The sequence below is a fragment of the Octodon degus genome, unplaced genomic scaffold, assembly GCF_000260255.1.
Source record: "Octodon degus isolate 3935 unplaced genomic scaffold, OctDeg1.0 scaffold00262, whole genome shotgun sequence".
Taxonomy (NCBI): Eukaryota; Metazoa; Chordata; class Mammalia; order Rodentia; family Octodontidae; genus Octodon; species Octodon degus.
Genome location: NW_004524838.1, coordinates 2,449,164 through 2,470,400, shown reverse-complemented (window position 1 = coordinate 2,470,400; position 21,237 = coordinate 2,449,164). Strand labels below are relative to the sequence as shown.

Below are 21,237 nucleotides of genomic sequence, written 5' to 3'. Positions count from 1 at the left end.
AAGTTTTGTTGAACAGTTCGTATAGCAGTTATCATTCATTAAGGAATATTTTTAAAAGTTTAAAAACAGCATTGACAAGTATAGTTGCTGCCATAATTAGAATTATTTAGGATTTCTTGAATTTACCACATCAAAAACAAAATCAGTCTTTATAACTTTTTTATAACTTTATAACACTACAGAAACTGAATTACACATTTAAAATATTTTATGATATTTTCTTTAGGGCATTTGTACTTCTGTGTTCATTTTTTCTCTAGACTCAGAAAAATACTGTGCCAATTTGGTGATTTCATTTACTCATGTGTCTCAGATTAGTGTTCTAGGATTGTGATGTATAATGACAAAGGAAAAGATCTGAGACTACATGGGAAACACTGTACAATGGAAAGTTGGGTATTGTTTTTGGTGTTTACTGATTATTATCCTGAGCAGATAATTTATAGTATTATTTGCATCTGAGCTTTCACATTCTTTTCTCAAATGTTTTCTAACATCTCTTCATATCCCTATCCAAATTGTCTGTCTGTTGTAGACTCTCTTAATGCTTGTACTTTTTTTTTTTTTTTTTTTGAACTTTTTTTTTTTTTTTTGCGGAACCGGGGATTGAACTCAGGCCCGGCCCTTGTGCTTGCCAGGAAAGTGCTTATTCTACTGAGCTATCTCCCCGGCCCCCAATGCTTGTACTTTTTAAAAAAACAACTTTTATCACTTGAAATTACATATTGTGTAACTTTTTTGTTTGTATGTTTGTTTGCTTGGTTGGTTTTGTGGTACCAGGAATCAAACTTAGGACCTTGTACTCACCAGGCAAATGCTTCTAAGGCTGAGCTATCTCCCCAGCCTTAAACTGTTTTGCTTTGTTTATACTCCGACTTGATTACAGTTTGTGGGAGTTGTGTTTGCATTTGTTTTAGTCATATTGCATGCCCTGTCTTAGTACACATCTGAACAGTTATGAACAGTCAATAAATACTTGTTGAATAAATGAACTACATACTTACTAAATTACATACGGATGCTAAATTACATCCTTCATAGGGATAAAGCCATGCAACCATATCTCTTTGAGAAAATCAGGGCAAGGCAGGTTTCTGTATTACTTCATATACATTGAATGACTGACTTTAAGAAATTGTACTCTTAACTTTTAACTTTTATTTCTCACAATTGGTGAAATTACGAGCTGGCCTAGACTGGAAAGTCCTTCTGTTGGTATGATGTATTTTGACTGATTTCTAGTACAGTGCCTGGCACAATGTAAACACTGAATGAATGTGCAAAAACCTACACAGATTTCAATTAGTTTTTTTGAAGGGACATTATAAAAACTTGGCATGTTTTCATACATTTTGAAAATTCCTTTTTTATTAAGAATGATCATTTATAGCATTATAAATCTTGAGTTTAAGAAATAAAATATTATTTATGACTTCTTGTTTATCCATCTTCTTGTCAAGGTGGACATTTGCTTGGGATCTGAACCTATTTTGAAAGACATATATGGCCATCCTATCTTTCCAGTAAATCTTGCAGCTATTTTTGTCACCACATATGTTAACATTTTTATAATTGGCTTCCAAATGACAAACACAGATGGCTGTAGTCTGAATTTTCAGCATGTTTTAGAATAAATGTTTTCTCAGTAATTTAAAGTGCATCATTTTAGAGTCAGATGGTTATCTGAGTTTTTTACTTATTTACTAGCTTGCCATTTTTCAGATTTAAAATAAAGCTGACTTAAATAGCTATAAGAAATTGAATTTGTGATCTAATCTGTTCTGTCACATTTTTACCTAACAACAGAAAGCTGTTCTAATACTTTTTTTTTTTTTTTTTTTGTGGAACCAGGGATTGAACTCAGGCCCTTGCGCTTGCCAGGGAAGCGCTTATTCCACTGAGACATCTCCCTGGCCCCTGGAGCATACTTTTTTTAATTGTTCAAAAAAATACAACTTTATATGAATATAGACATAAAATAATATTTTTATAATTTCCTTTTAGATGTATTTTACATTTAAAGACAAAATTATTTCATTTGTGTTTTTGTGTTTTTTTTGTTTTGTTTTTTCTGTACTGGGGATCAAATTTGGGATTTTGAACTTGCCAAGCAGGTACTTATGCCACTGAACTATATCCCCAGCACAACAAAATTATTATTATTTAATCATTTATTTATTTATTTATTTGGTACAGGGTTTGGCTATATAGCTCAGACTAACAGTGATTGTCCTGTCTTAGTCTCCACAGAACTGGGATTACAGGCCTGCACCACCAACACCTGGTTTCAGTGTGCCTAGGCCCAGGGATCAAACCCAGGTCCTTGTGCTTGCCAGGCAGGCACATAGATGGCTGAGCTATCTCCCCAGCCCAACAAAATTCTATTAAAATTATTTTTGTATTATTTTAAATATTATAATAGAACCATTCTACTTTTCATTCCTTTTTTTATTATCTTTTCAATTAGGTTCATTTAGTCATGGATACTCTTATCTCAAAGTCCTTTTTTTTTAAATGAATATTTAAACTACATTTTTAGTTTTGCTCATTGATTATATGCTTGTACATTAAATAAATTTTAAATATATATAACCTGACAGATTTTGAATTTTAAACAAAACTGTAATCTGTGCTTTGTTGTATTTTGCTATCTAAACCTATTCAACTGCAGACTACATAGTTGAAGAAATTTCTGAGATTGAATGTAAACATTGTGTCATTAATTTTTTGGTATTGCAGGCTCAGATTTTTTTTATGTTTAAGTTTGTTTAATGCATGGACATTTGATTCTATGTACAGATAATATATTTACTAGTAGTGCAATTAGTATATTTTTAAGAATGGATCTGTTATCCTTCAAAGTAGTTTCAGTGCATTCCAACAGCTTAATAATATGCAGCTAGAAGCAACTGTTTTTGCACCTGTTTCTCAAGCAGACATGAGTTGGAATGACAGGGTAGTGGCTAAATAACTGGGAAAAATTTAAGCATTACATGTTTATATTCTGTAAGTCTAATAATTACCTGTTTCTGATATATGAGTTAAATATCTATTAAGTAAGACATTTTATATACTTTCCATCTATAATAGATAAGTATGAGTTATACTTTATTTACTAGACAGCATGCTTATAGCATGTTTTGATAGTAACACATCAATAAAGATTGCTTTAATACTTCATATAATAAAAATTTTATTGGCCATCTTTGGGGAGCTAATTAATAGGTCTAGTAATTCTAGTAATGTATTTCTCCCTTTTTAAGGCAGCAAGGAATTTATAGCTGATCTTACTTATTTTTCTCTTTTTAGTATAATTGTAAGAGCTTAAATTAAATTTAGAAATTGGGGTCCGGGGATATTTATTGTTCAGTGGCACAAGTGTCTGTCTGGCAAGCATACAAGGTCTTGAGTTTGATTATTGTTTTGTTTTTTTTTTAATGTATTTAGTACAGGATCTACAGGGTCTCACTATACGGATCAGACTCATAGTGTTTTTCCTCTTTTCAGTCTCCCAAGCACTGGGATTACAGGCGCACCACCATGCCCAGTCTCAATTGCTGTCTCAGTATGCCCCAGGCGTGGGGCCGACACGGCATGCTGGGGATTGAACCCTAGTCTCTGTGTCTGTCTAAGCAGGCACTTTAATCCACTGAGCTATCTGGCTGGCCGAGATTCTTGATTCTTGGTACCAAAAAAAAAAAAAAGAAGAAGAAAATTGATTTGTAGGATTTGTTTCTTACAAAAATTAGAAAATTTATTACATTAAAAAAGGAAATTTAAATGAAAAACGCCTGCAATCTCAAATGTTGAAATACAACAAAGTTTCTATGGTTACAATTTTCAAGAATTTACCTATACTTATAAGTATAATGTTATTAAAATTTAGCCCAGATATATATACATTCATAGAAGGCTGTGAATCTGAGATTGGCCTTGTCTTTTTAAAAGTGTTGTGTTGTATTTTGTTTCCTATAGCTTGCCCAGTTTCGTCAGAGAAAAGCTCAATCTGATGGGCAGAGTCCTCCAAAGAAGCAGAAAAAAAAGAGAAAAACCTCAAGCAGTAAACATGATGTGCACAGTTTAAATATTGATCAATCACAGAGTGATAAAATGTACATAAATAGTTCTCAGGGAGTAGGATCAGTCTTGACTCCTGAATCTACAATAAAGAGAACTCTGCACAGTGGAGAAGTAATCAAGCATGACCATGTCTTCTCTCCTGAAGTAAGTATGCATACGTATTTCTAAACATTATATTTGCAAATGGAAAGTAATTACTGTAAAAAATAGTTACTAGCACCTCATGCAATTTGATCATGGTTTTTGTGTCTGCAGAGTATTATAGTAACTAAAGAGACCTAAAATACTTAGTAATCTGAAAATGAATTTTGCAACCTTCATTCTATAAACATTCATTGAGCAAATGCAGTACACCAAGGATTGAGCACCAACATTATGCTGATGAGTATGACAGTCTTTCCCCTTAGAAATATTATTTTAATGGGGAAGAAGATAAGATACACAGTGTACTCCCTGTGGGTAGAGTTATGTTATCAGCCATCCATATGGTACTGTAGAGTACAGAGAATGCCCAACTCAGCTTTGTCTATGTCATCGGTAAAGGTTTCTTGGAAGAAGTAATAGAAATGAGCCTTGGAAGTCTGAGTTGGAATTAGCTTGAGGCAGAGAAGTAGAGGAAACAATCTCTGTTCAGAAAAAAATAGTACTTGCAGAGATAGAAAACAGTGTACTGCGATCTGTTAGCTGTGGTTTGGTTTAAAATGGATCACACAGTGAAGGGATAGTATCATGATAATGGTGAGGTTGTACCTGCCCAGGAACCCATACTGGGCACTCAGTCAATATTAATTCTCCACACTACCCTTTAGTCCATTTAATGAGATAATTTTCGAGGAAAGAGATCTGGGAGAAGTTAGAGATAGATTGAAATAGTTGGACTGAGACCAGGAACAGAGAATAGATTGCTTAGGTAGAAGAGTTGGACAGAACAAATGGTGAGTATTTTGATTGTGCCAGCAGCATAATTATGTAGAAACAGCAGGATTTAAAAAAAGAAAAAAGAAACAGCAGGATTTTGTTATATAGGAACTGGTGCTTTGTTCAAAAGGTCAAATAGTAATGGATGACCATACTGTTTACCATTAAGAGTGAGCTTTCACAGAGTGAGCTTTCCACTCATGTGGAAAGAACAGGTTGGAACCCAGGAAACTGTGTGCTGTGTAACAATTACGTATTCTTCAAATAGAGGCAGATCCGACCCTGTCACATTTGTTCTTTGAAGTTGCTATTAATGCTGAATTAGTAAATACTGAGCCATTCCTTCTAAGGGAAATACAGGGTTAGGTGTTTGTGAGGCACTGATCAAGACAGTTTGTCAACCAGTAGACTCATCATCTTGTTTTATGTGTTTTTGTTTCATGGTCCTTTATTTAACATATACTATTGATTCATAATTACAGTTCAGTGTTAATAAGCATTTCTATATATTGTTGACTCAATATATGATTGATTAATCAAGCTGTTTTTTATGAACTAATAGTATATATTAAATAAGGACCTGAAACAGAAAGATATATAAATAAGTAACTGTTCTTCCTAGACAAAGCCTAACACACATTTTCTCTATGAGGCACATCACAACCTCCCACTTATAAAAAACACTCTATGGCACTTCAGTGTTACATTTAGGAGCTACTTGAAATTGCCAATAGAAAGTACAAAAATGTAAAAAAAAGGTGGTACTAAATAGACTGTGAAAAGGACACTAGCTTTTATTTTCTTAAAAAAATTAAGACAGTTTATTTGGAGAAGACTAGGAAAAAAAGAGAAAATAGTTACTCTGAAAGAGTAGGGGGCATCATAGCACCCCTTGGTTTTGCATTTTGAGCGTTGAAACAAGAAGGAAAATTGTTGCCTGGTTTTACCTTATATAGGAGCATCTTCATTGAGTGAATCATATTTTCACTACTCTGCTCCTGCGCACAATTGGTTTTAAGGTTACAAACACATTTATTAAGGAGATGAATTCACAAATAGAGAATCAGTATACGGTAAAAATTGACTAATTTCTTAGGTATACATTTTGCAGATATTCTCTCATTTATGGTTTTCCACTTTCTTGATATTGTCCTTTGATACACAATATTTTAAATTTTCTTTTCCTCTTTTTTCTTTTTGAGACGGTCTTGCTGTGTAATTCAGGCTGGCCTTGAGCTCACTGTGTAGTGTAGGCTGGGCTTGAACTTGCAACGATCCTCCTGCCTCAACTTCCTGAGTGCTGGGATTATAGATGTGCACCACCATACCCAGCTTCAATGTTTTTAACTTTTATAAAGTGCAATTTTACTTTATTTTTTAAATTGTGTATACTTTTCATGTCATATCTAGTATTGTGATGTTGTCAACTCCAGCGTCATGAAAGTTTAAACCTAAGTTTTCTTGGAAGACTTGTATAATTTTAAGTCTTAACATTTTGGTCTGTGACCCCTTTTTTTTAGTTAAGTTTTCTGTGTGCTAGGAGATAGGTATCCAGCTTCCTTCTTTTTTTGTCTTTTTGAGACAGGGTCTTGCTATGCATTTCAGGCTGGCCTTGAGCTTACTTTGTAGCCCAGGCTGGTCTCAAACTCACAGTGATCCTCCTGCCTCAGCCTCAAGAGTGTTGGGATTACAAGTGTGCGTCACCATACCTGGTTCTAGCTTCCTTCTTTTGCATATGGATATCCAGTTTTTCCAGTACCATATGTTAAGACTTTTTTCATTAGTGAATTGTTAATTACTATAAAAATAAGGGTTTATTCTAGTCTCTCACTTAGATGCTGTAGATCAATGTAATTAGCTTTGGCTAATATGCTGTAGTCTTGGTTACTGTAGTTTTGTAACATATTTCAAAAATCAATGCATCTTCCATCTCTGTCCTTTTTCAGGATTATTCAGGATATTCTGGGTTCTTTAGATTTTTATATCAGTTTTAGGATCAGGTTTTCCATTTTTCCGTAAAAGGCAGCAGGGATTGGTTTGGTTCAGTTATCTTGCCTTGCTGTGTCTCCCAGGCTGACATCGAACTCCTGGACTCAAGCAGTACTCCTGCCTCACCCTTCTGGGTAGTTGGGACTGCAGGTGGATGACACACAGTTGGCAGCAGGGATTTTGACAGAAATTGTGTTGAATGTGTATATGGATTTTTGGGAATAGTGTTATCCTAATACTGCTTTTCAATCTGTGAACAAGAAATGTTCTTTATTTAATTTCTTTCGATTTTATTTTGTAGTTCTCAGTGTATAAATCTTGAACTTACTTTGTTAAATATATTCTTAAGATTCAATTGCTGTTTTATTTTTGAGCATTTTATTGTTTTTGTGGTTGTTATAAATTATTTTCATTTTTTCTTTTTCGTTATAGTCTTTTTGAGACAGGGGTTTACTATGCACTTCAGGCTGGCCTTGAACTCACTTTGTAGCACAGGCTGGCCTCAGACTCACACCAATACAAGTGCTGGGATTGCAGGCATGTGTCACCACACTTGGCTGTAGATTATTTTAGCTTCTTCTTCTTCTTTTTTTTTTTTTTGCGGAACCAGGGATTGATCTCAGGCCTTTGCACTGGCCAGGGAAGCGCTTATTCCACTGAGCCATCTCCCCGGCCCATTCTTCATTTTTTGATTACAGAAATTCCCGTTTAACGACCAAGTTAACGTCCTGAAGCTAGGTTATTAAATGTATTGATCACTAAATGAGGAATTGTATATAGTATGTACATTACAATATTCAGAACAAAAAATGGTCTAAAGAAACTCCAACTTGATGACTTTGCTTTTATTTGCATAACTCTTACATGAGGTACTATAATGTGAAACAAAGCATCAAACTACAGTACTGCATGTACAATCAGCAAAAATTACAATACTAAAAATAAGGTGTACTGTTCAGAAAAAAAAGATAGGTTGTAAGTCTAAACAGCTCACCTAGATCATAAGTCTGAGCAGTCATCAAACAGGTTGTTAAGTGAGCAATAGGTGTATTTATGTAAGTATATACCTACAACTAGTGTTTATATATTGGACTTGTATCTTGCACTCTTACTGAATGTTTTTTAGATTTTTTTCTATATACAAAATCCAAGTCATTTGCACTAGGGATATTTAACCTCTTCCTTTCTAGTCTTCATATCTTTTTTTTTTTTTTTTTCCTAATTGACACTGCTGAAACCTCTAGTACAGGGTTGAAAAGAAGTGATGAGAGTGCATGCCTGGCAAGTGCAAGGTCTTCAGTTCAATTGCCAGTACCAAAAAAAAAGTATGTGGGGGTAAGAGCAGACATTAGAGGGAAGCATTCAGGTCTCTATCTTGAGTATTATATTAGTACATATATTAATATATTTTACTTATGTATATGTATTTATTGCCTTTTATTTAAGTTTTTTTCTTTTTCCCCCCCCCCTGTATTTAGGACATGGTCTACAGGGTCTCACTGTGTAGATCGGGCTCCTGTTTTCAGCTCCCAAGTGCTGGGATTGCAGGCATGCACGCCACCATGCGCAGTCTCAATCACCATCTCAGCATGCCCCACGGACAGGGCTGGCATGGCATGCGGGGAATTGAACCTCTGCCGCTGTGTTTGCCTAAGCAGGCATTTTAGTCCTTTGAGCAATCAGGCCAGCCCTGATTAAATTCTTTCTATTCCTGGTTTATTATACTTATTATAAAGGGATATTGAGTTTTGTTAAATGCTATATGTATATTTATTTATTTATTTTAGGGAAAGATCTACAGGGTGTTCAGGGTCTCAATACTAGGTCAGACTTCTAGTGATTCTCCTATTTAGAGCTGGATGGCTCAGTGGAATAAGCGCTTCCCTGGCAAGTGCAAGGGCCTGAGTTCAATCCCCCATTCTGAAAAAAAAAAAAAAAAAAAAAAAAAAAAAAAAAAGAGCTGGGATTACAGGCTAGCACCACCATGCCTAGTCTTAACTGCCATCTCAGCTCACCTCTGGGCTTGGCCAGCACCACAGGCCCAGGGATCGGAAACAGCCCCCTCCCTACCCCTTGTGCCTGCAGGCACTTTAATCTGCTGAGCTATTTGGCTGGCCCAGCTTTTTCTGTATCTATTGATGACTAACACAAAAACTGTTATCATGGATGGATAGAAGATGTTAGAAAGCATGATTTCAGTCTTTTTAAATATAGATTTTTTTCATGGCCTTATAGGCATTCTTCCCTCTAGTGTTCAGACAAGTACATTTCACTTGTCCCGAGGTTTACCGATTCTTGTTCATATCATTAGATTGTTAGCCCCTCTAATGTTATTTTTATTCATCACTTTTTTGCCTTTGTTATTTTCTTTATGAATTCCAGAACTTATCTTTGGTTCTTTTTATAATTCTTTTCTCTTATTGTTTTCTCTATTTGGTGTAACATAGTTTTTTTTTTTAACCAATTTCCTTCAATTTTTGTAGACATTATTTCCTTTAGTTACTTGACTATACAATATAGTGCAGTATTTAAAATAATTGATTTAAAAAAATAAAATAACTGATTTTAAGTCTGTGTCTATTGATTTCAATTTGTTTCCTATTGACCACTTTTTCTTACATACAGGTATATATTCCTTTCCCTTTGTGTATGGCATAGTTGTTTTTATCTGGGCATTTTAAATAAAGCCACTTGGCAATGCTGTTTTATGATGTAGTTTGAAGATACATTATTTTCTGCTACATAGAAAGCCAGTATTTGCCACAACTATTTTGTTAACCATTTTATTCTTAGGAGTACAATTTCTACTACCTAGTATGCACTTAATCATTTAGTGTAGGGATTGTGTCATGAAAAGTTTTTAGGTTTAAAAGAGCCTCCTGAGTTAGCCACTGTTACAGGATTTTAGATAGAGTCAAACTTGTTTCTGTTCCATCAGTCATTTTTGTTTTGTCGGTTATTACTTCATAAAGAAGCTGACTTGCAACTTGATCTTGAATGTTGAATGGCACTTTCATAGGTGTAAATGAGAATAGATAGTGACAGTTAATACTTGTTGAATGAAAGAGGAAAATTTCTGGTCTTACTTTCCTTACCAGTAAAGTGATATTCTTAGGTTAGACTCAATGAACAATAAAAGCAATAACTTAAAAAGCAAAAAGAATCAGAATTTGTTAATTTACTCTACCTACTACTTCCCACCTGAGGAACCCTTAGAAAAGCTCCTGATTTCATTCACAGATGTCAGGGATAAGATGGTAAAGCAAGATTATCTTTCAGAGTACTTTGTAATCTACAAAAGTGTTCTTACAACAAAGGTGGTTATGTTCTTTACAAGTTAATACTAATTAGCATCAAGATCTGATGGTTCTTTCAAACAAGTTGAAATTTTTCAGACAGTATTTTACTATCTAAAGATACAAGGATTAGAGTAATGGTGTTCTTTTTAGTGTTTTGGCTGTACAAATGATAGGTACTCGGCTAGGGAAATAGCTCGGCAGTCTAAGTGCCTGCCTGGCAAATGTAAGGATTTGAGTTCGATCCCGGGTACTACATGCCTGTCCCAAAACTGGGCGTGGTGACACACACCTGCAATCCCAGCTAATCCTAGCAGGAAGGGTGAGACAGGAGGATCACTGTGAGTCTGAACTGTGTAGTGAGACCCTGTATCACCTAAGTAAATTCAAAAAACAAGCAAATGATAGGTACTTTGTACAAGATCCTGTGTGGAAGTTGTACTTGGTACATTTATATTGAGAAAAATGTCTATAGTGATAAATTTCATATGCTTTATTTGGCAATTGTAATTCATACATAAAATTTTTAAAGTTAATTTTGCTAATGTTTTAATGGTATTTTATCTGAGGATATATTTCTAATAACAGTAATATCTTAATATTAGTAAAGGATGTCGTTTAGAAGGAAAAAAGTTGTAATTGGTTTTTACTTTTGTTTTAGGCAGAGAGTGAAATTTCTACTACAGCAGATGATTATAGTTCAGAGGTAAGGCTAATATAATTTCTTTTTTTTTTTTTTTTTGGCGGAACCTGGGATTGAACTCAGGCCCTTGCACTTGCCAAGGAAGTGCTTATTCCACTGAGCCATCTCCCCGGCCCCGGCTAATATAATTTCAAATGTCATAATTTGATATTTTATATTATTGAAATATTTACACTGTTTCTTGTAAGTGTATATGCTTGCAGTGTATTTTTAAAATGTAAAAAAAAAAGTAATGTAAATTGCTTGAAAACCTGAAGATTACATTTTACTACTATGTCTTTTTCCCAGTTGTTTTTTAAGGTACTCTTTGAGTAGCTTGGTTCATAATTAGATAGGGTACCCATTTTAGTTTCTGGGAAAACGTTTGATGCAGGATTTCTATAATAGGTGATTATTATAAGATATCCATATTCATCACAGTAAAGTTTTGTGTAAGATTTTTTTGAGTAATGCTTTTTACAAATGAATCCGTTATTATGTTATCATACATATTTATTTACACTTGTTTATTGAAACAAATATTACAATACGATTTTCATTTTAGATGACAAAACCATATAATACCTTCTTTATATGTGGACAATAAATATATGTCATTTTGTTACCTTATTCTTTTAGCTATGATTGTCATTTCTTTGATCTAGACTTAGAGGACATGGAAAATTATTCCCTACTTTGTATGTTTCTACAAGGTAGTATATTTTATAGATCTCAATTCACTGTAAGTTTTTAATGTAAAAAGTCCTTCAGTACAAATGTAAACATTACAGTTTTATCTCAATAATAGAGCAAAAGTTTTGACACTTTAGAAGTTTATTATGTTTAAATGTTGGAAATGGGTTTGTTCATAAGTTGTCAGGAAAAATTTAGCCACTGTTAAATAAATTAGTATGTGATTTAAGATATATCAAGTTACCCCATAGGAAGAATCTATATTTCTTTACTCTTTCTTGCCTCAGTAAGTGCCTTAATTCTTACACATTGTGTTTCTTCATTGAAGTGTTAGATGCTTTGAGATACTTCAAAACTGTACAAGATTTTTTTTTCCTTTATAGCAAAGTGGAATTTTACTATATGCCAATTTGTTGTAGGTTAGGCCATTCCATACATCCCCATGAAATTTGCTCGAAATGCATACTGTCATTTTCTCACAAAAGAATGACAGAAAAATTTTAATTTTAATGATGCAAATGTTAGTGATACATTGAGCAGTTAAATGCAATTAACAGTTTCTCTTTATGAAATATAATTTAATAATATTGGAAATTCTTATTAAAATAAGACATTTTTTGGCCTAAATTAAAAAACAGATGGGGATTATGAGGCCCAAAAACTGTATTGAAATTACATATCTGTGATACTTAGTAAATATAATGTGTTTCAAAGTAAGGTACTGTTGGGTTAATAATATGCCTTCGTTATTGTGGACTGATCAAGTCTATAATCTCCTGGCAAACACTAAATAAAAAGAGGCAAATGGAATGATTTCAGGGCTTCAGGAGGATCAAAAACCCTCTCACAGAATTACAGATTATTTTAGGGCTAAGACCATGACCTTCTCTGGGTGGCTCCGTGTATTTAGTTATCAGAAGAACAGAGGGGAGTCCTCAAGTAGGGCAGAGCCACTGGCCTGGGCTCACCCTACTATAGTATTTGCCACCTTTTTCCTGCAAGACTCCTGTGGAAATGCATAATGGATAGGAAGAGGTAAAGACTGCTACTTTTCAGACAGAATTTTCAAGTCATAGCTCATCATGAATATCTTCTCCAAAAAAGTTGTTTTCCTTTGCCTTTGATAAGATTCTCAGTGACGGTCTAAAAGACCCTTGTAAATGGGAGAGTGGTAAAGAGCTGAAAATTGACATCATCTCTAACCCTCAGGAATATATCCAGACTTTGCTAGGCATAGGCATTAACAAGAATAAGCCTAATTTCATAAATAATGAGGTATTGCCAAGTCTGGTGCTAAAGCATTTATGGTGACTTCAGGTTGGTGCGGAGATCTCTGTGGTTGGGCAGTGTTATGGTTTATGTCCAGATGCTCCCCCCCAAAGCCTCCTGTCATCATACTATTTTTACAAATGTGGCTGAATCTAGAGTGTGTGATTAATTTATTACCACATCACTTTTTCTCCCCCTACACAGGCAGAAAAAAAGCCAATACCAAACTGCTTGTCTTAGTTACTTTTCTTGTTGCTAAGATTGGTAGTGATGGAGTTAAGGGTGAGTGATTGATGGGAATTGATTGGTTGGCACTGCCCTAATCTTAGTAGACTGGATACAATGTAAGGGACAGAAAGAGGCTTGTCTTGTGCTTGCTTGTTGCTTTTCCTTTTTTCCTCAGCCATGAACTGTTGCCCCTCTGCCATGTGGCACCCTGACTTGGAACCAGCCAGTTACAGACTGAGACCTGTACAACTGTGACGTAAATAAACCTTTCCTCCTTTAATTTTGGTTTCAGGTGTTTTGTCTCAGCAACAAGAAAAGTAAGACAAACAGTTTGGTTTTGGCTTTTTTTTTCTAAATGTCTAGGGAGGAAAAAGTGGTATGGTAGCAAAGCAAAATGATGATGATGGTGAGTATGCCTGAGAGGCTTCTACTGAGACATCCTTTATTATATTTGCCAACCTCCTTGAGCCTATTGGCTGAGGTACCAAGGTGGTCCATAATTTAAAGATCAGACAGAGTGTTGAGAGGAATAGTAGTTTAAAGAAGTGGTGAAAGCAGTGACTATTCCCAGGATATCCTTTTATTTGTAGAAAGTTTGGGAGAAGGAAATCAGTGATGACAAGGCAGAAAAAGAGAAGGGTAATAAAGAAGAGGAAGTTAAGGATGGTCAAGTAAAGACCACAACTGAAAACAAGGGCTGGGATTAGGAGGCTGACTATGAGAATGGATAAGAACAAGGTAACAGTTGAACAAGGAGAAATAACATTGATGAGGAAAAACTGAGTAAGACTAAGCGTATTTAGGTGGGAATATGATGACATCATTCAGGAGCAATTTTTACAGGAGCCTTCTTAGTGACTACAAAAACCAGTTGGAGGTCTGGCAGTTTTCTGTAGAAGGTCAATTGGAATTCAAGGTATTGCTTCCTACTCATCCCTTGGCAGGCTCTGTTTAACCTCTAGGAACAAGAAGAAGAACATCAAACTATCTGTTATGCTTTCATCACCAAGAGCTGTGATGAATTGATATCATAGTATTTCACTATTGTCCTTAGTATGGTTCGTTCTGAGGACGTGGTCCTGAACATGTCCCCAAAACATCTTCTACCAGAGCACAGTCATGGAAGTTATTTGAAAAAACATTGTTAAGAAGTACTGTCTTAGTTACTCTTCTCTCATTACTGGGACAAATACCCAACACTCAAAATGAAGGAAGAAAAGGTTTATTTAGCTCATAGTTACTGGAGGTTTTAGTCCATATTTAGCTGGCTCCAAGGCAGAGGGGCACATGGCAGAGAGCAGCAGTTCATGGTGGCCGAACAGCAACAACGACGAAGAGCAATGGCTACAGAAAGTCTGTCTCTTATATTACATTCAGGCTCTCTGCCCCAGGCTGGGGGAAGTACTCACACCCATAATCCCAGCAGTACTAAAATCCATAATCCCAGCCTTGGATCACATACAATCCCAGTGGAATCATGAGTTAATCACAAACTCAAGAAGTCCCCACCCCATGACTGCATGAGGCTTTGAGGGGACAACTAGACACAAACCATAACAAGTACCTTGAGTTCTTCAAGCTAGTAAAATGTAAAGAGAAGTACAAGAAATTCTATGAAGCATTTTCTACAAAATCTAAAACCAATAACTGGCAACACCTTTCTGATTTGCTTTGTTATCACACCTGTCAGTCTGGAGGTGAGATGACTTCTTTGCACAATGTGTCTTTTCATATGAAAGAGTTGTAGAAGTCTATCCGTGACATCACTGGCAATAGCAAAAAGCAAGAGACTCTTCTTGAGGACCAACTACAAAAGTGGCACTTTGAGATGTATATATGGCTGAACCTATTGGTAAATCCTGTATTGAGCATCTCCAGCAGTTTGCTGGAGAGAGACTGGTATGAGTTAGCAAGGAAGGCCAGCAAGTAACTGAAAATGGGAGTGAGAAGAAAACAGAGGAAAGCAACAGGAAATCTGAAAACCTCTGTAAGCTCATGAAAGAAACTGAAGTTAAGAAGGTGGAGTGACAGTCGCTTCTTTCCTTACCCTTCTGCATTCAGAGAAGCATTTATGGGTGTTCGCCAACATGGAGCAGATCAGAAAGTTCCAAGCACCTAGAGAGAACTCTACAGTGGGCTTGCCTGATGACCAAAATAACATCTCAGAATCAACCTGACCACCCCACTGAGGGGCAGCATGAAATTTGCTTAATTGAATTAGAGCATTAAACTGCTGATTAGCTGTAGAAAATGTATTAGTTGCAACTAGTTATTATAAGTGGGTGGTATATAAATAATGGTAACATCATAACTTAAAGGCATATCCTTTGCTTAATATAGTCATATATATATATATATATATTACACTATAACATAACCCATTTATATTGTACTGTTACATCAAAGTAAAAATTACAAGTGACTTGATATTAATAATTTTAATAAAGGGCCATCCAAATAGCTCAGCCAATGCAGAGGCCGTGGGTTTGATCCCCCGGCCTGCTATGCTGGCCCTGCCCCCAGGATGCACTGAGATGACAGTTGAGAATGGGTGTGGTAGCGCACACCTGTAATCCCAGCTCTTGGGAGGCTATAAACAGAATCACTAGGAGTTCGACCTAGTAGTGAGACTCTAAACACCCTGTAGACCCTTCCCTAAAATACCGAAAGAAATATATTTAATAAGAGCAAGCCTCCTACATTCTCATAATTTTCACCAGTTACAGTAATGTGTTATCTTAAGCTTTTTTTTTTTTTTTTTTTTAAATGATAGTACCTACAGACTTTTCGGCATGCTAGGCAAGCAGTTTATCACAGAACTACATCTTCTGCACTTTACCTTCATTTTTCAAAATAATTCAGCTCTGATAAAGAACTCTTTGTATATATAATTAGCTAGCTAGCTAGCTTCCTTCCTTCCTTCCCTAGCTAGAGTTAGAACGTAGGGCCTTGTACACACTAGACAAGTCCTCTGGTACTGAGGTATATCCCCAACATTTTCACTTTTTAAATTATCATGGCCCATATGGATCTAATCCTAATTTGAGGTTATTCTTGTCCTACATATTTTTATCCTGCAGTAACAGTTCCTTTCATTAACTTTGGTTCTGTTAGCATAGACTTGTAATAAATTATGGGCAGGTTGGAATTGGTTTTTGTACTATCAACGGAAAAGAATTATTAAGTGGGTTAGTTGATCTGAAATTGATTTTCCAGTAAGTAAACTTGTAGACATAATTCTGTCATCCCCCTTTCTCTTACCATAAACTATTATAGAGACAAGTGGCAGTATTAAACTTCTCTTTCTGTCAGAGTTGGCCTGAATATCAATAGTATTTTTCCCAGAGGAAGTATCTGTGGCAATGTTCTGCACTTTTGTGTCCCTTACATCACGATTTGCTTATCAGCCTCTTAAGAAAATTATGGAAGTAAATAGTTTTACTTGAAAATGAATAGAGCTTAATAAAAACAACTATTTAAATAATTTAAGAAAGCATTTCATAGAAAAGGAACTAGTAACTTGAGACTTAGAGTTAGCCTTCTGAAGCAAAGTAGACCGACACTTAGAATTACTTAAATGAAAACCTATAGTATAGTGTCTTGCATTAAAAGCACTCATGTTTGAGAAATGATTTGCATTTGACATAATCATAATTTTTTTTTAGATACTGCAGTTATATTTAATTACTGTATCTGTTTTTCTCAATAGAACATTTTTTCCTGGATGTAAAAGATATAAACATATTTAGTAGAAATAATATTGTTAGTTAAATAAAGTTATATCTAAGATCATAATATATCAGGAAATTGTTTTTATACAGGTAAATGGTTGCAGTTTTTTGGTGAAAACAGGAAAGCCTACAAATTTATTAAGGGTACAGTATTTGAAACTATTCATATTACTAATGTTTTAAACTGTTTAAGACCATCTGGCTTACTAACAGTTTTTTCCTGCATGTACTTCTTTCTGCGTGTGATTTTTTTTCCAGTGCTTTCAGTATTTAATAAGCTAGCCACTTTGCAGGTACCCTAGTTATGCTCTTAGTGTACATACCACCACATATACAACAAAGTACATTGCCATAGCAGCAAATTTCCAGGAGATGAGTGATGTTGTAAAGTGGATTTTGCTATGGAATTCAATATTTGATCTCTCTTTCTAAGCAGTACTGCTAATACTGAATTATTTAACATCTTGGATTGATTCAGGAAGAAGAATTTGGTGTTGATGATTCTTACTCTGAACAAGGTGCACAGTACAGTCAGACCCATCTAGAGATGATGGAAAATGAATTGGCTGGAAAACAGCATGAAATTGAAGAGCTAAACAGAGAACTAGAAGAAATGAGGGCTGCCTATGGGACTGAAGGACTGCAGCAGGTACTTTCTATGGCTTTTGGTTTGCTACTCATTAAATAAAAAATGGGAAATTTGAATGATAGTGCCTGTATATGTTTGCTTGCTTGCTTTATTTATTTTATGTATTTAATACAGGGTCTACAGGGTCTCAGTACACAGATTGAACTCATAGTGATCCTCCTGTTTTTAGCCTGCCAAGCACTGGGATTACAGACATGTGCCACCATGCCCAGTCTCAATCCCCATCTCATTACGCCCCTGGGGCAGGGCCGCCACTTAGCTGGAATTGAACCCTGGTTCCCACATCTGTCTAAGCAGGCACTTTAATCCTCTGAGCTATCTGGCCAGCCCTTTTTTTTTTTTTTTTTTCTTTTTTTGCAGTGCTCAGACCTTTATTGGAGACTCCACCTCCCTGGAGGGCAAATGTACCTCTCTGTCCAGCCTCCTGGAGCTCTCTCCTGGGTGTGGTTTGGGGTGCTGTGCTCTGAGAGCTGATGGCTCAGAGAAGGGTCTGCTGCCCCAGCTCTGAGCAGGGCAGTGGTGAGCACATGTGTTTTATGTGGGAACGCATATGAAATGTTGTGTGCGACACCAGGTACAGGGGCCCTTTCTCCTGGGGCTGGTGGTCATCCCAGGAGCAGGCAGGCCATGGCCAATGCCTGGGCTCTCTTGAGGGACCTTCTCCTGTGCCTCCTGGTCCTGTCCTCTGGTTCTTCTCCCCAGACAATGATTCTTTGCTGCAGGGCTTGGGGCCACTCTTGGGTCTCTGTGTCATGGTGGTACACCTTCCTCATGCTGCCTGTGTGACCCCTGCCTGGTCCTGTGCTTCCTGTGAGAAGGGAAGGTCAATTTCCTTCCCTGGGAGCCCACAGAGAGGGTGGCAGGGACTTAGGGGCACTGAGCTGGTCAAAATGAGTGCATGGGGAGCAGTGACAGGGTGGGGCTGGGCACTGGGAGCCAGGAGGCCTAGTCATCTTTATCCTTGGCACCATGTTTGAGGATGCAGGTGAACTTCACATAGTTGAAGTTGCCTTTCTTGTCAATGGGCGCCTCCCGGTACATCTCATCTACTTCCTCATCTGTGAATTGGTCACCCATGGTGAAGAGCAGCTCCTGAAGGTGGTCCTCATGGATAAAGCCTGAGGCCTTCTTGAAGCAGGTGAAGGTGTTGCGAATCTTGTCCTCAGACTCTGTACTATTCAGCTTCTCCCCAAACATGGTGAGGACGATGTTGAAGTTGATGAGCCCCGGGGCTTCGCTCATCATGCCCTCCAGGTACTCTTCTAGGGGATTCTAACCAGTGAGACCAGGATGTCATGCGGGTCCTCCTTGTCAGTGAAACCATCTCAGTTCTGGTCAGTCATGTTGAAGGCCTCCTTGAACTCTTGCATATGGGGCTGGTCAAACATCGTGAAGATATTGGATGTAGCCTGATGTGGCTGCTTCTTGGTCTTGACATTGGCTCGCTTGCTGGACATCTTGACTTCAGATGGGTGGGGCTGTCCTGGTACAGAGAAGGTGCTAGCGGTGATTGCGGAGCTTGGAGCTGGCCTTTTATTTTTGCTGGCTCTGCACACCCTAAGGGCGTAGCTGGCGTGGTGTATGGTGCCAGGGAGTGAACCTCTGTCCCCTGCACCTGCCTAAGCTTGCCAAACAGGCGCTTTAGACCACTGAGCTATCTGACATGGCCCATGTATATGCTTTAAAGATGGGATTTGTAAATAGTTACTTAAGGTTATCTCATAACTTTTGTGCTTACTATACAGCATGAACCACCCTATTTAAAATAGGATTCTACTAAGATGGTATATTTCTTACATTTTAGTTCATGGAATAACTACAGTGAAATCAATGCATTAGGATGGGTTTAATTCTAATCAGCCTGAGGGAAAATTATAGTGCACCCATAAAAAGTTGACTTATACCCATTAAGAATGTCAGTGATCCCTTCTAAGTAATGTCTGTAGTTAGAATATCATCTGATATATAGGGTGATCAGTTATGAAATCCAGATGAAATGGAACATTGATGAGAAGCAATAGTGTATTTCTGTTTTATCCTCTTCAGATGTTGGAATTAAACTTGTCTGGTGATGTTGCCTTAGGACAGATCAAGAAATACCTCACAGTCTAAAGACTCTGTTGTTCTGAAAGTAGGTGGAAAAACCAGGCCTACTGTATCTTTTTACTTTAGTGCAGATAAATATTTTCAAAGTTGATTTGGAATATGGAAGGTTGCTTGTAGATGGTAAGAATTCTGCCAGTGTGTTTAAAATTTCATGTTTTCGAAGAGGAGTTACTTGTAATAATTATGTTTGAAAAAATGAGTCTAGCACTTAATTCTCTTCCTGATTTCTTTTAGTTACAAGAGTTTGAAGCTGCCATTAAACAAAGAGATGGCATCATAACTCAGCTTACTGCTAATTTACAGCAAGCAAGAAGAGAAAAGGATGAGACAATGAGAGAGTTTTTAGAGTTGACAGAGCAGAGTCAAAAATTACAGATTCAGTTCCAACATGTAAGTATTTCTGTATGATTTAGTTTTTCTGGTAATGAATTTAAAATGTTCACTTTCTAGAACAGGCATAAGTTTGTTACAAAACTACACCTTATATCACACTGGACAAACTAATTAATATCAGTACTTGCTGGTTGGTTTCTCGCTATTATTCTCTTTGTACTACTTATTGCCTGTCTTGAGTGAAATACTCAGTCTTATCAGATGGATTGAGTAGATTTTTTGCATCCTACCTATGCTAACCCTGATGAGGTTTTATTTAATTGGATTCTAAGATGGTAACTAGATTGAATATTTTCAATTTATTTTTAATTAAAGCCACTGAACTTTGGTTTCATTAGTCAGGTTTTCTGATAGCAGTAACAGAAAACATTTTGAAATAGCTTAAGCAAAAGGGAAAAGTGTAATATAAAGATACATCTTGTTTTACATAACTCAGGGGCAGAAATATAATCAAGCTTCTGTAAGGACTAGAATGAGAGTCTAGAAAATGATCAGGAATCCAGGAAATATTGTCTTGCAGGCCCCATTTCTCATTATGTTGCCTCTGTCTTGCTTCCCTCACTGGATGTTTTTCCTCTGCTTTATCGTGTGGAAGCTGTTTTTACTGGCTCAGGTTATCCACAAGCCATGGCAGCATGTGTACTGAGATTTCAACCTGTGAACTGAGCACAGTTCCCTGAGAGCTACCAGTATGAGCAGAGTCATGCCCTAAAGAATACTTTCTCTTTGGTCTCTTTATAATTTATTCTTTTGAGTTTTCTTTCTACTTTCAAGTTACAGGCTAGTGAAACTCTGAGAAACAGCACTCATAGTAGCACAGCTGCAGATTTACTACAAGCCAAACAGCAGATTCTGACTCATCAGCAGCAGCTAGAAGAGCAAGACCATCTATTAGAAGATTATCAGAAAAAGAAAGAAGACTTCAAAATGCAAATTAATGTCTTACAAGAAAAAATTAAAGTATATGAAATGGTATGTTCCTTTTAATGAATAAAGCCAACATGTAGCAGCTTTAAACTTCAAAGTTTTTATATATGTGCTTATCTTTTTATGCATGAGAATCACAAAATCTCATAATACTGACATTTTAAGTGTAATTTATTTCAAAAGCACTTGAGAATCTCATATTAATACAGTGTTTAAGGGAGCCTGGGCCTAGCTCAGTCCTTTAAGTGGCTGCTTCCACAAAGCTGTCAGCCTCAG

The 21,237-nt window shown here is 36.4% G+C and overlaps 1 protein-coding gene and 1 pseudogene across 7 annotated transcripts in view; one reads left to right on the top strand and one right to left on the bottom strand.

Moving 5' to 3' along the window:
- Positions 1–21,237, top strand: part of Akap9 (A-kinase anchoring protein 9) — a 207,436-nt gene that overhangs the window by 23,495 nt on the left and 162,704 nt on the right. For 5 of the 7 annotated variants that reach the window (XM_023706536.1, XM_023706538.1, XM_023706540.1 and 2 more), the window contains exons 2-7: positions 3,976–4,224; positions 10,945–10,989; positions 16,977–17,030; positions 17,365–17,535; positions 19,876–20,031; positions 20,809–21,006. In XM_023706536.1, coding sequence (XP_023562304.1) covers positions 3,976–4,224; positions 10,945–10,989; positions 16,977–17,030; positions 17,365–17,535; positions 19,876–20,031; positions 20,809–21,006 — 873 coding nt within the window. The remainder of the gene's footprint in view (positions 1–3,975; positions 4,225–10,944; positions 10,990–16,976; positions 17,031–17,364; positions 17,536–19,875; positions 20,032–20,808; positions 21,007–21,237) is intronic. The other 2 variants (XM_023706541.1, XM_023706537.1) reach the window with 1 other exon arrangement.
- LOC101566010 lies at positions 18,481–18,992 on the bottom strand (annotated as a pseudogene).